Source organism: Oncorhynchus keta, unplaced genomic scaffold, assembly GCF_023373465.1.
Source record: "Oncorhynchus keta strain PuntledgeMale-10-30-2019 unplaced genomic scaffold, Oket_V2 Un_contig_17953_pilon_pilon, whole genome shotgun sequence".
Classification (NCBI taxonomy): domain Eukaryota; kingdom Metazoa; phylum Chordata; class Actinopteri; order Salmoniformes; family Salmonidae; genus Oncorhynchus; species Oncorhynchus keta.
In genome coordinates, this window is record NW_026280668.1 from 77588 (window position 1) to 92594 (window position 15007).

The 15007-nt window shown below is 46.8% G+C and overlaps 1 protein-coding gene and 2 long non-coding RNA genes across 3 annotated transcripts; 2 read left to right on the plus strand and 1 right to left on the minus strand.

Moving 5' to 3' along the window:
- Positions 1-241: 241 nt before the first annotated feature.
- Positions 242-2525, plus strand: LOC127919961 (C2 calcium-dependent domain-containing protein 4C-like). The gene has a single exon (XM_052503787.1). It carries the CDS (start codon positions 242-244, stop codon positions 1634-1636), a length of 1395 nt encoding a protein of 464 aa, XP_052359747.1. The 3' UTR covers positions 1637-2525.
- A 1144-nt stretch (positions 2526-3669) lies between these two features.
- On the plus strand, positions 3670-12509 carry LOC127919962 (uncharacterized). Its single transcript, XR_008104618.1, has 3 exons — positions 3670-3910; positions 10146-10189; positions 12468-12509. It is a non-coding gene; the product is annotated as an uncharacterized LOC127919962 (long non-coding RNA).
- On the minus strand, positions 7770-8328 carry LOC127919963 (uncharacterized). Its single transcript, XR_008104619.1, has 3 exons — positions 8224-8328; positions 7977-8108; positions 7770-7898 (listed from the first exon to the last, which is right to left on the minus strand). It is a non-coding gene; the product is annotated as an uncharacterized LOC127919963 (long non-coding RNA).
- Positions 12510-15007: the final 2498 nt, after the last annotated feature.

Here is a 15007-nt window from a genome sequence, read left to right on the forward strand (position 1 = left end):
ATCAGTGTACCAGGATACAGGGATTGTTATTTCAATTCATTGAATTGAAAAAAGGAACTGAATTTAATTCATATATTACATGATGAGGGAGAATTGGCTTTGCAGTTATTGGTTTTGAAACAATTGTAGACTTTGTTGCTTGTGTTTTTTGGTTTTTAAAAAGTTGCCTGTGATCTGTCCTTACTGTTAATTTTCTTCCTTGTCTTTCTCCAGAGCTGTGATCCTGACAAACGCTCATGTAATGTGGGTCGCTGAACAGATCCGTGTTTCAGTGGCCAAAAACAACCTTCTGTTGCCAATAGCGGAGTACAGCCTCCGCATCACGTTGGGAGAAAGAACACCTCGGGAGAACGGAATGAAAACGATCTCTCTGTGTCCTAACATCATCACTCCGAATACAATCCCAGAGTTCTGCATCCCACCAATGATCTCGCCACAGCAGGAGCTAAAGACGGTGGACTGGAGTAAAACTAGCCCTGTTGGAAAGGTGTCCTTTTCACCTGAGAAGGGCAGCAGCCCGGCGAGGGAGGTAGCAGTGAGAGAACCCTTCATCAACACTCATCCAACCCTCATCCAGATAGAGAGCGTGGATGAGACTCCATACGACCAGGGCTTCAGTGATGAGGAGAGGACCAACGCCGACCCCCAGAGCCAAGCAGCTCTCTCCCTGCCCCACCTGGCCAAGGCCCAGACCTGCTACGGTTTCTGTACCCTCCTGGAGAGCCCCCACACCCGGAGAAAAGAGTCTCTGTTCCACAGCCATCCCAACGCCTGCCCCCTCCCCCTGATCGCTGACTCTCCCGGGCCTCGCGGCCGCTCCAAAACCTACTCCTCCAGAACCTCATCTCTACCCCACTCCCAGTCATCCTCCTTCAGCCTCACCAAGCTGACCTCCGGCAGGCTGTCTCCGGGAGGCTCCAGGCTGGTGGCTCTCCAGAGACAGAGCACCCTGGACAGTGACACCACCTCCTCCGCCGAGTCTTCCCCCTTCAGCTCCCCTCTCCTGGCCAGGCCGCCTCCCAAGTCCTCCCTGCTCAAAGTCCTGAGCCACGACAGACTGCTGTCCCGCACTATGAGAAAAGCTGTGCTCTCCAGAAACAACTCTCTGTCCACGGATGAAGGCAGCTCCACGGACAACAGCCCCAATATCATCCGGAGAGCCTCTGATGCTGGATTAGTAGAACCCCTTCCCGGTGCCTTCACCCTGGCTCCCCCTGCCATCTTCCCCATAGACCTGGTCCTCCACAGAGAGAGGGTCATGAAGGAGAGTCTAGCTCCTGTAGGTAGAGAGGGGGCACTACGGCTCTCAGCAGAATACTGCCTAGACAACCAGAGACTCAGAGTGAGGTTGATCAGTGCTGAGGGACTGTATGCTATCGCTGTGGATCCTAAGAGCATCAACTGCACCATGAGTATCTGTCTGTTACCGGGGAAGATTCAGAAGCAACGCAGCGCGGTGATTAAGAGAAGCAGGAACCCCCTCTTCAACGAGGATTTCTTCTTCTATGGTATCTCACAGGAAGATATCTGCTGTCGGTCGCTGCGGTTCAAAGTTGTCAACAAAATGTCCTCCATGAAAAGGGACTATATTTTGGGAGACTGTGAGATTTTGCTGAAAAGTTTATTATCTATGTAGAAATGGTTTATTTGCTTTTAATTCTTTTTTTAAAACTAGGCGAGTCAGTTAAAGAACAAATTCTTACTTTCAAAGATGGCCTAGGAACTGTGGGTTAACTGCCTGTTCAGGGGCAGAACAACAGATTTGTACCTTGTCAGCTCAGGGGTTTGAACTTGCAACCTTCCAGTTACTAGTCCAACACTCTAACCACTAGGCTACCTGCTGGTTACTAGTCCAACACTCTAACCACTAGGCTACCTGCTGGTTACTAGTCCAACACTCTAACCACTAGACTACGCTGCTGGTTACTAGCCCAACACTCTAACCACTAGACTACCTGCTGGTTACTAGTCCAACACTCTAACCACTAGACTACCTGATGGTTACTAGTCCAACACTCTAACCACTAGACTACCTGCTGGTTACTAGTCCAACACTCTAACCACTAGACTACCTGCTGGTTACTAGTCCAACACTCTAACCACTAGGCTACCTGCTGGTTACTAGTCCAACACTCTAACCACTAGGCTACCTGCTGGTTACTAGTCCAACACTCTAACCACTAGACTATCTGCCGGTTACTAGTCCATCACTCTAACCGCTAGACTACCTGCTGGTTACTAGTCCAACACTCTAACCACTAGTCTACCCTGCCGCCCCTCCACTCTAACCACTAGTCTACCCTGCCACCCCTCCACTCTAACCACTAGTCTACCCTGCCGCCCCTCCACTCTAACCACTAGTCTACCCTGCCACCCCTCCACTCTAACCACTAGGCTACCCTGCCACCCCTCCACTCTAACCACTAGTCTACCCTGCCACCCCTCCACTCTAACCACTAGGCTACCCTGCCACCCCTCCACTCTAACCACTAGGCTACCCTGCTGATTGTGTTATACTGCTACATATTTATTAAATCAACGTAAAAAAACAAAAAAACATTCTGGTTATTTTGAGTCTTGTCCTACTAAAGTGTGCCTGTATTCAGAGACAGTTTATTTCACAGGAGGTTGGTGGTACCTTAATTGGGGAGGACGGGCTCGTGGTAATGGCTGGAGCGGAATCAGTGGTGCGGAGTGGAATCCGTGTTTGGTTTCCATGGTTTCCATGGTTTCCATGGTTTCCATGTGTTTGGTGTCATTCCATTTGCTCCGTTCCAGACGTTTATGAGCCGTCCTCCCCTCAGCAGCCTCCACTGGTCTATTTCAACAGCTGCAACCGTCTACACAACAGCCTACATCGGACACAAGGAAGGATTTAGAAATTGAATTCATGATTTAGATTTGGTCCATAAATGGAAACAATACAATGTTGGGCGGACGTTTGATCTTTGAAGAGGTTGCTTATTTTATTTGATACCTTTCTCAGACGTTGACGCATCAACCACTGGCTGCCTGCTACGTCATCGACTGTGTCTCGTCGACTGACAGATTGCCAGGACATGTGATGTGGTTTGCTGATGAGTAAAATACCTATCCAGACGTTGTACGATCTGTCAGGCGCCAGCAATGTAGGAATGTGCAGCGACATAATTTGTTTTTCCCCTCTCCATACAACGCACAAATAATTATAATATTTTCCTAATTTTAAACCATTGAAATACATGACAACATGAATGGGGAAAATGTATTTAAAGGAAAAAGAAGAATGAATTGGACCTGCTTGAAAACCTATAGTAAATCATCTTTAAGAGCATTACATTTTATAATATACATTTAATTAATTGGAAAAGCTTTTATTTAACAAATACATTACAATTACGTTGCCCTATGATGAGAAGGCTAAACACAAAATGGTTAATAACCTTGTCAAAGATGACACTACCAAATATAGTTAATCGATATGTGTTCCAAAGGACTTACATTCCCTCGTGTTTAAATGTCATTCAATGATTTAATTCTGGCCACAATATTTTTTTTTTAGCATGATCCTACTTGTGTTATTTGCATATACAGTTTCTACATCATTTGACACCACTGGCTGTCACAGTATTACAGGCATTACTAGTCGATTACCGAGGTGACTAGTCGATTACCGAGATGACTAGTCGATCGCAGAGCGAATCACTTTCATATTAAGCTCTTGTCATCTACGGAAAGAGGTTCGCACAGCAGAAGGAGATCACGGGATAATCTCGGCTATTTTACCCGCATCAACAAGGGTCGTAAAAGTGCCAGCCACGAAGTTCAACAATGGTGTTTGAATCTATGGTCAGTGATCTGCTGAACAGGTTCATCGGAGACTATGTGGAAAACCTCGACAAGTCCCAGTTGAAGATTGGCATTTGGGGAGGTAAAGTGAAAACGCACAGAGGAGGTTGGAATGCTAATGCGGCTAGGTTAGCTATCAGCATTTTAATTAAAAAACAAACGAGCCCTAATGCTAACTAGCTAACTAGCTATAACCAGTCTTTGGGGATATGATGATAACGAGAAAAAAAAACAAAAAAAATGTTTTGTAAACATGACCTGTAATGATATCGAGATGTTGTAGGAGCCTTGGGTGTCAGTCTAGAAAGTCACTGACTGGGGACACACAGCTAACATATTTACTTTGATCTGGCATTGCATAAATGGGCTGTCATACACCAACAACCTTATGTTTTGTCAGGTTTAGTCTACATTTATTAGTAATCTATTATTATATGGGGGGGGGGGGGGTACAACATGCAGACACAGACATAGACATAAACAAACATGCATTAATCCCAGTTGTTTCCTGCTGGACACAGTGTAGTCTAATGTCTAACTAATCTGTCTTCCCAACAATGTAATGCATACAGGACTGGGCGGACTGGTAAATCAAGACGGTATGATCTGGTCAGGAACTAAGGCATCAACCAGTTTCCAGTTGATGCCTTTCTCTCAGTGTGGATCTCTTGAGTGAAGTGGCAACTTTTCTATTAGCCATATGCTATACTTTACTAGCCTGGTACCAGATCTAGACCTTACTAGACTGGGCCCTGATCTATACTTTACTAGCCTGGGCCCTGATCTATACTTTACTAGCCTGGGCCCTGATCTATACTTTACTAGCCTGGGCCCTGATCTATACTTTACTAGCCTGGGCCCAGATCTAGACTTTACTAGCCTGGGCCCAGATCTAGACTTTACTAGCCTGGGCCCAGATCTAGACTTTACTAGCCTGGGCCCAGATCTAGACTTTACTGGCCTGGGCCCAGATCTGTACTTTACTAGCCTGGGCCCAGATCTGTACTTTACTAGCCTGGGCCCAGATCTGTACTTTACTAGCCTGGTCACAGATCTGTACTTTACTAGCCTGGGCACAGATCTAGACTTTACTAGCCTGGGCCCAGATCTGTACTTTACTAGCCTGGGCCCAGATCTGTACTTTACTAGCCTGGGCCCAGATCTGTACTTTACTAGCCTGGTCACAGATCTGTACTTTACTAGCCTGGTCACAGATCTATACTTTACTAGCCTGGGCACAGATCTAGACTTTACTAGCCTGGTCACAGATCTATACTTTACTAGCCTGGTCACAGATCTATACTTTACCAGCCTGGGCCCTGATCTTTACTTTACTAGCCTGGTCCCAGATCTATACTTTACTAGCCTGGTCCCAGATCTATACTTTACAGGCCTGGGCCCAGATCTATACTTTACTGTCCTGGGCCCTGATCTATACTCTACTAGCCTGGTCACAGAGCTATACCTTACTAGCCTGGGCCCTGATCTATACTTTACTATCCTGGGCCCTGATCTATACTTTACTAGCCTGGGCCCTGATCTAGACTTTACTAGCCTGGGTGCTGATCTAGACTTTACTAGCCTGGGCCCTGATCTAGACTTTACTAGCCTGGACCCTGATCTATACTTTACTATAGATCACAGATATTTGTATGCTCTATAATTGTCAAGCCAATGGCATAACCATTCGATAAGGAGTTGGCAAGAGAGCGGAAACAGACTGTGCCCAGGATAAGCCACAAGTTAGTTGCAAAGCTAGATAGTATATACCTAGCTAGTAGGGTATACATTATAATGTGAAGTCTAAATATTTAGTCACACATACAGCTGGTGAAAGAGGAGGCCTGTAACAATCAACATGTTGATCCTGGCAAACTGACACGAAGAAAGTACTTGACGTTTTGAGTTGTCACTGCAATGTTTGCTATGAAGGAAGTTCAGGATACTGCGGTAAGTCTCTAGGTAGGGCAACACCGTCCACACCCACCGTCACTATAATACCTGCAGAAACCATTGTGACTGTTGGGGCCTTCAGCCGTACCTGTCATACTCTCCCCGTCGTCTGAGCGTTGAGAGGTGGTGGACGAGGTAGGAGGGTAGGATCTTTGTCCCCCATGTTTGCACACCAAACCTGACGCCAGGATTAATACGGTAGTTGGATCAATACTGTAGTTGGATTAATACGGTAGTCGGATTAATACGGTAGTTGGATTAATACGGTAGTCGGATTAATACGGTAGTCGGATTAATACGGTAGTTTGATTAATACGGTAGTTGGATTAATACGGTAGTCGGATTAATACGGTAGTCGGATTAATACGGTAGTCGGATTAATACGGTAGTCGGATTAATACGGTAGTCGGATTAATACGGTAGTCGGATTAATACGGTAGTCGGATTAATACGGTAGTCGGATTCATACGGTAGTTGGATTCATACGGTAGTCGGATTAATACGGTAGTCGGATTAATACGGTAGTCGAATTAATACGGTAGTCGGATTAATACGGTAGTCGGATTAATACGGTAGTCGGATTAATACGGTAGTCGGATTAATACGGTAGTCGGGAATCTATGATTCCTTTCGCTAGACAGGACTCTTATTTTTTGTCATGGGTAGACCACAGTACGAGCCTAGCCGATATCTTTGGAACGTTGAAGCCCAGATAACAGCCATTGTATCTCATTTGCATAAGTGTCATATGTCCTAGTAAGACCAAAGATATCCGGCAGCACCATTTTGCTTTTGTTGTAATGCTATACTATAGGCTCATACAGGGAAAACCCCGACTACAAATACCAAAACAGTAACGAACAGATTCCTTTACTAGTCACTGTTTATTCTCTGTTTGGCCTAGTTATCATGTGTCTCAACCGTCGACTAGGCCCTATACAGAGCTTCATGGTTAAACGTTGGTCTGTTGGTTGTAACCGGCTGTATGGTCTGTTGGTTGTAACCGGCTGTATGGTCTGTCGGTTGTAACCGGCTGTATGGTCTGTCGTTTGTAACTGGCTATATGGTCTGTCGGTTGGAACCGGCTGTATGGTCTGTCGGTTGGAACCGGCTGTATGGTCTGTCGGTTGTAACCGGCTGTATGGTCTGTTGGTTGGAACCGGCTGTATGGTCTGTCGGTTGGAACCGGCTGTATGGTCTGTTGGTTGTAACCGGCTGTATGGTCTGTCGGTTGTAACCGGCTGTATGGTCTGTTGGTTGAAACCGGCTGTATGGTCTGTTGGTTGTAACCGGCTGTATGGTCTGTCGGTTGTAACCGGCTGTATGGTCTGTTGATTGTAACCGGCTGTATGGTCTGTCGGTTGTAACCGGCTGTATGGTCTGTTGATCTGTCTGTTTCACTAAGGAAGTCTTCTGTTTAGGCTTTCTGCCGTTGTTTTTTTTTCATACCGGAGGTTAGTTTACCCCTTGGTCCTTGATAAAAGGCCAAAGGTCAGCTAAGGTCGTTGTTTTGAGCACGGTAGTGTTTCTCCAGGTTAATATCTAAACTCTACACTAAATTTAAATTGATGTTGTTTAATTCAATCATTGATGGAAAAAGGCCTAGCACTAGATATGTGAATGGGAGGGCGAAGGAGTACAGAGTCTACCAACAACATATTCTGAAGAGATTATGATCACATGACTGTTCCATCTCAAAGCAAGCTCACTTTTACCTCACAACACTATGAATGCTTTTGTCACGCCTTGACATGGGAGGCTTGGTTGCTTTTAGGCCTGGGTTTATTTTTCCCAAGATCCCAAGGCAAGTTACCTGTCGGAGCCAGATCACCTTACGGTCCTGTGACTGCCTTCAGAGGTGATCAACAACACGGTTTCACCAGACGTGTTGTTTCTGTACACTGGACACTGATGTAGCATCTAGACCAACGCTAACTCACTGTGATGTAACATCTAGACGCTAACTCACTGTGATGTAACATCTAGTACGCTAACTCACTGTGATGTAACATCTAGACCTACGCTAACTCACTGTGATGTAACATCTAGACCTACGCTAACTCACTGTGATGTAACATCTAGACCTACGCTAACTCACTGTGATGTAACATCTAGACCTACGCTAACTCACTGTGATGTAACTCTGTGAGTAACATCTAGACCAACGCTAACTCACTGTGATGTAACATCTAGACCTACGCTAACTCACTGTGATGTAACATCTAGACCTACGCTAACTCACTGTGATGTAACATCTAGACCTACGCTAACTCACTGTGATGTAACATCTAGACCTACGCTAACTCACTGTGATGTAACATCTAGACCTACGCTAACTCACTGTGATGTAACATCTAGACCAACGCTAACTCACTGTGATGTAGATGCTAACTCACTCTGATGTAACATCTACGCTAACTCACTGTGATGTAACATCTAGACCTACGCTAACTCACTGTGATGTAACATCTAGACCTACGCTAACTCACTGTGATGTAACATCTAGACCTACGCTAACTCACTGTGATGTAACATCTAGACCTACGCTAACTCACTGTGATGTAACATCTAGACCTACGCTAACTCTAGACTGCTAACTCACTGTGATGTAACATCTAGACCTCACGCTAACTCACTGTGATGTAACATCTAGACCTACGCTAACTCACTGTGATGTAAACATCTAGACCTACGCTAACTCACTGTGATGTAACATCTAGACCTACGCTAATCTACGCTAACTCACTGTGATGTAACCTAGACGCTAACTCACTCACACTCACTGTGATGTAACATCTAGACCTACGCTAATCTCACTGTGATGTAGCATCTAGACCTACGCTAATTCACTGTGATGTAGCATCTAGACCTACGCTAACTCACTGTGATGTAGCATCTAGACCTACGCTAACTCACTGTGATGTAACATCTAGACCTACGCTAATTCACTGTGATGTAACATCTAGACCTACGCTAACTCACTGTGATGTAACATCTAGATTCAACGCTAACTCACTGTGATGTAACATCTAGACCAACGCTAATTCACTGTGATGTAGCATCTAGACCTACGCTAACTCACTGTGATGTAGCATCTAGACCTACGCTAACTCACTGTGATGTAACGTCTAGACCAACGCTAACTCACTGTGATGTAACATCTAGACCTACGCTAACTCACTGTGATGTAACATCTAGACCTACGCTAACTCACTGTGATGTAAGACCAGACCTCACTGTTGTAACTCACTGTGATGTAACATCTAGACCTACGCTAACTCACTGTGATGCTAACATCTATGTAACCTACGCTATATAACCACCAGGCACGGTTGTTTAACCTGTTAGGCCTAGGCTATATAACCACCAGGCATGGTTGTTTAACTTCCTGTTAGGCCTAGGCTATATAGCCAACAGGCATGGTTGTTTACTTCCTGTTTGGCCCAGGCTATATAACCACCAGGCATGGTTGTTTACTTCCTGTTAGGCCTAGGCTATATAACCACCAGGCATGGTTGTTTACTTCCTGTTAGGCCTAGGCTATATAACCACCAGGCATGGTTGTTCACTTCCTGTTAGGCCTAGGCTATATAACCAACAGGCATGGTTGTTTACTTCCTGTTTGGCCCAGGCTATATAACCACCAGGCATGGTTGTTTACTTCCTGTTTGGCCCAGGCTATATAACCACCAGGCATGGTTGTTTAACTTCCTGTTAGGCCTAGGCTATATAACCACCAGGCATGGTTGTTTACTTCCTGTTAGGCCTAGGCTATATGCCAACAGGCATGGTTGTTTACTTCCTGTTTGGCCCAGGCTATATAACCACCAGGCGTGGTTGTTTACTTCCTGTTAGGCCTAGGCTATATAACCACCAGGCATGGTTGTTTACTTCCTGTTAGGCCTAGGCTATATAACCACCAGGCATGGTTGTTTACTTCCTGTTAGGCCCAGGCTATATAACCACCGTGACTGACCTTTTGTAGTGGCCCGATGAAAGAAACCTGACACCCAGGTCGACACACACAGTTGATAATTGTCTGAATCTACTCTGCTAGCTAGCTGTAAGTCAAGCAGACTTCCTGTAACTAGTGTACGCACCAAGCAGACTTCCTGTAACTAGTGTACGCACCAAGCAGACTTCCTGTAACTAGTGTACGCACCAAGCAGACTTCCTGTAACTAGTGTACGCACCAAGCAGACTTCCTGTAACTAGTGTACGCACCAAGCAGACTTCCTGTAACTAGTGTATACGCACCAAACAGACTTCCTGTAACTAGTGTACGCACCAAGCAGACTTCCTGTAACCAGTGTTCCCATTATATTATCACTATTAACTTGTGTTTTCTCTCATCTTCTGTCCAGGCAATGTTGTTCTGGAGAACCTGAAAGTTAAAGAAAATGCTTTGGTAAGTCTGCATGACTTTGTCATCAACATGTGTAGCCTGTCATTTTAAATAGATGGTATTTACTTTCCAGGTGTCCATCCCTATTGTCCTCACCTCACAGAGGCCTGTAGTAGACTGGGTCTGGTTCTGATCTATCCCTATTGTCCTCACCTCACAGAGGCCTGTAGTAGACTAGGTCTGGTTCTGATCTATCCCTATTGTCCTCACCTCACAGAGGCCTGTAGTAGACTAGGTCTGGTTCTGATCTATCCCTATTGTCCTCACCTCACAGAGGCCTGTAGTAGACTAGGTCTGGTTCTGATCTATCCCTATTGTCCTCACCTCACAGAGGCCTGTAGTAGACTAGGTCTGGTTCTGATCTATCCCTATTGTCCTCACCTCACAGAGGCCTGTAGTAGACTAGGTCTGGTTCTGATCTATCCCTATTGTCCTCACCTCACAGAGGCCTGTAGTAGACTAGGTCTGGTTCTGATCTATCCCTATTGTCCTCACCTCACAGAGGCCTGTAGTAGACTAGGTCTGGTTCTGATCTATCCCTATTGTCCTCACCTCACAGAGGCCTGTAGTAGACTAGGTCTGGTTCTGATCTATCCCTATTGCCCTCACCCTCACAGAGGCCTGTAGTAGACTAGGTCTGGTTCTGATCTATCCCTATTGTCCTCACCTCACAGAGGCCTTATAGTAGACTAGGTCTGGTTCTGATCCATCCCTATTGTCCTCACCTCACAGAGAGAGGCCTGTAGTAGACTGGGTCAGGTTCTGATCTATCCCTATTGTCCTCACCTCACAGAGGCCTGTAGTAGACTAGGTCTGGTTCTGATCTATCCCTATTGTCCTCACCTCACAGAGGCCTGTAGTAGACTAGGTCTGGTTCTGATCTATCCCTATTGTCCTCACCTCACAGAGGCCTGTAGTAGACTAGGTCTGGTTCTGATCCATCCCTATTGTCTCACCTCACAGAGGCCTGTAGTAGACTGGGTCAGGTTCTGATCTATCCCTATTGTCCTCACCTCACAGAGGCCTGTAGTAGACTAGGGTCTGGTTCTGATCTATCCCTATTGTCCTCACCTCACAGAGGCCTGTAGTAGACTGGGTCTGGTTCTGATCTATCCCTATTGTCCTCACCTCACAGAGGCCTGTAGTTCTGGGTCTGGTTCTGATCTATCCCTATTGTCCCTCACCTCACAGAGGCCTGTAGTAGACTGGGTCAGGTTCTGAATCATTGATGTAGCCTATACCTGCCTGTTTTCCATACATTAATGATACATTATGTTGATCCCTGACCTTTTCCACTACAGCAACTTCATGTCGATCAAGGAGACAGTCTGTAATCATTATATCAACTATAGACTCTGCACAGAGAATGGTGGTCAGGGCTGTAGTGGTGAATCAGAGGTGGAAGCCTGGTGGTCAGGGCTGTAGTGTTCAGTAGAGGTGGAGGGTGAAGCCTGGTGTCAGGGCTGTAGGGTTGAATCAGAGGTCTGAAGCCTGGTGGTCAGGGCGGTAGTGTTCAGTAGAGGTGGAGGGTGAAGCCTGGTGGTCAGGGCTGTAGTGTTCAGTGGAGGGTGAAGCCTGGTGGTCAGGGTGGTAGTGTTCAGTAGAGGTGGAGGGTGAAGCCTGGTGGTCAGGGTGGTAGTGTTCAGTAGAGGTGGAGGGTGAAGCCTGGTGGTCAGGGCTGTAGTGTTCAGTAGAGGTGGAGGGTGAAGCCTGGTGGTCAGGGCTGTAGTGTTCAGTGGAGGGTGAAGCCTGGTGGTCAGGGTGGTAGTGTTCAGTAGAGGTGGAGGGTGAAGCCTGGTGGTCAGGGCGGTAGAGGTGGAGGGTGAAGCCTGGTGGTCAGGGCTGTAGTGTTCAGTGGAGGGTGATGCCTGGTGGTCAGGGCGGTAGTGTTCAGTAGGGGGAGGGTGAAGCCTGGCGGTCAGAGCTGTAGAGGTGGAGGGTGAAGCCTGGTGGTCAGGGCTGTAGTGTTCAGTAGAGGTGGAGGGTGAGCCTGGTGGTCAGGGTGGTGGAGGGTGAAGCCTGGTGGTCAGGGCTGTAGAGGTGGAGGGTGAAGCCTGGTGGTCAGGGCTGTAGTGTTCAGTAGAGGTGTGGTAGAAGTTAGAACACAGTGTTAGAGTGTCTGCTGCTCTGCCAGAGACCCACGTTCCTCTCAGACTGTCCGTCTATAATCTCCCATTGTCTCCTTTAGCTTCCATTCAGAGTGACTCATCTTAAAAGACATGTATGTCACTACCGGTCTAATGATGTTGATGTTGATCCTGGTCTGTTGTTTCTGTTACAGAGTGAGCTGGATGTTCCATTTAAAGTGAAAGCTGGTCAGAGTAGGAGGGCAGCAGCCCCTCCACAGTACACAACACTCTTATCCTGGGTCTTCTTCATGTTGTTTTCTGGGTCTTAGTTCAGAGGGTCTGATCCTGGTAGTCTTAGTTCAGAGGGTCTGAACTCTGGGAGTTCAGTGGTCTGATCCTGGACAAGTATTCAATCTATGAAGCATGAACCAAATCAGTAGCTACAGTAGATCCTGGGTCTTAGTTCAGAGGGTCTGATTCTGGGTCTTAGTTCAGAGGGTCTGATTCTGGGTCTTATAGTTCAGAGGGTCTGATTCTGGGTCTTAGTTCAGAGGGTCTGATCCTGGGTCTTAGTTCAGAGGGTCTGATTCTGGGTCTTAGTTCAGAGGGTCTGATTCTGGGTCTTATAGTTCAGAGGGTCTGATTCTGGGTCTTAGTTCAGAGGGTCTGATCCTGGGTCTTAGTTCAGAGGGTCTGATCCTGGGTCTTAGTTCAGAGGGTCTGATCCTGGGTCTTAGTTCAGAGGGTCTGATTCTGGGTCTTAGTTCAGAGGGTCTGATCCTGGGTCTTAGTTCAGAGGGTCTGATTCTGGGTCTTAGTTCAGAGGGTCTGATTCTGGGTCTTAGTTCAGAGGGTCTGATTCTGGGTCTTAGTTCAGAGGGTCTGATTCTGGGTCTTAGTTCAGAGGGTCTGATCCTGGGTCTTAGTTCAGAGGGTCTGATCCTGGGTCTTAGTTCAGAGGGTCTGATCCTGGGTCTTAGTTCAGAGGGTCTGATCCTGGGTCTTAGTTCAGAGGGTCTGGGTCTTAGTTCAGAGGGTCCTGGGTCTTAGTTCAGAGGGTCTGATCCTGGGTCTTAGTTCAGAGGGTCTGATCCTGGGTCTTAGTTCAGAGGGTCTGATTCTGGGTCTTAGTTCAGAGGGTCTGATCCTGGGTCTTAGTTCAGAGGGTCTGATTCTGGGTCTTAGTTCAGAGGGTCTGATTCTGGGTCTTAGTTCAGAGGGTCTGATTCTGGGTCTTAGTTCAGAGGGTCTGATTCTGGGTCTTAGTTCAGAGGGTCTGATTCTGGGTCTTAGTTCAGAGGGTCTGATTCTGGGTCTTAGTTCAGAGGGTCTGATTCTGGGTCTTAGTTCAGAGGGTCTGATTCTGGGTCTTAGTTCAGAGGGTCTGATTCTGGGTCTTAGTTCAGTGGGTCTGATTCTGGGTCTTAGTTCAGAGGGTCTGATTCTGGGTCTTAGTTCAGTGACTCTGATTCTGGGTCTTAGTTCAGTGACTCTGATTCTGGGTCTTAGTTCAGTGACTCTGATTCTGGGTCTTAGTTCAGTGACTCTGATTCTGGGTCTTAGTTCAGTGACTCTGATTCTGGGTCTTAGTTCAGAGGGTCTGATTCTGGGTCTTAGTTCAGAGGGTCTGATTCTGGGTCTTAGTTCAGAGGGTCTGATTCTGGGTCTTAGTTCAGAGGGTCTGATTCTGGGTCTTAGTTCAGAGGGTCTGATTCTGGGTCTTAGTTCAGAGGGTCTGATTCTGGGTCTTAGTTCAGAGGGTCTGATTCTGGGTCTTAGTTCAGTTCAGAGGGTCTGATTCTGGGTCTTAGTTCAGAGGGTCTGATTCTGGGTCTTAGTTCAGAGGGTCTGATTCTGGGTCTTAGTTCAGAGGGTCTGATTCTGGGTCTTAGTTCAGAGGGTCTGATTCTGGGTCTTAGTTCAGAGGGTCTGATTCTGGGTCTTAGTTCAGAGGGTCTGATCCTGGGTCTTAGTTCAGAGGGTCTGATCCTGGGTCTTAGTTCAGAGGGTCTGATCCTGGGTCTTAGTTCAGAGGGTCTGATTCTGGGTCTTAGTTCAGAGGGTCTGATCCTGGGTCTTAGTTCAGAGGGTCTGATTCTGGGTCTTAGTTCAGAGGGTCTGATTCTGGGTCTTAGTTCAGAGGGTCTGATTCTTCTTAGTTCAGAGGGTCTGATCCTGGGTCTTAGTTCAGAGGGTCTGATTCTGGGTCTTAGTTCAGAGGGTCTGATTCTGGGTCTTAGTTCAGAGGGTCTGATTCTGGGTCTTAGTTCAGAGGGTCTGATTCTGGGTCTTAGTTCAGAGGGTCTGATTCTGGGTCTTAGTTCAGAGGGTCTGATTCTGGGTCTTAGTTCAGAGGGTCTGATCCTGGGTCTTAGTTCAGAGGGTCTGATCCTGGGTCTTAGTTCAGAGGGTCTGATCCTGGGTCTTAGTTCAGAGGGTCTGATTCTGGGTCTTAGTTCAGAGGGTCTGATTCTGGGTCTTAGTTCAGAGGGTCTGATTCTGGGTCTTAGTTCAGAGGGTCTGATTCTGGGTCTTAGTTCAGAGGGTCTGATTCTGGGTCTTAGTTCAGAGGGTCTGATTCTGGGTCTTAGTTCAGAGGGTCTGATTCTGGGTCTTAGTTCAGAGGGTCTGATTCTGGGTCTTAGTTCAGAGGGTCTGATCCTGGGTCTTAGTTCAGAGGGTCTGATTCTGGGTCTTAGTTCAGAGGGTCTGATTCTGGGTCTTAGTTCAGAGGGTCTGATTCTGGGTCTTA

Coding starts and splice junctions, on each gene's coding strand:
- LOC127919961 (XM_052503787.1), top strand. CDS start 242: ATGTGGGTCGCTGAACAGATCCGTGTTTCAGTGGCCAAAAACAACCTT.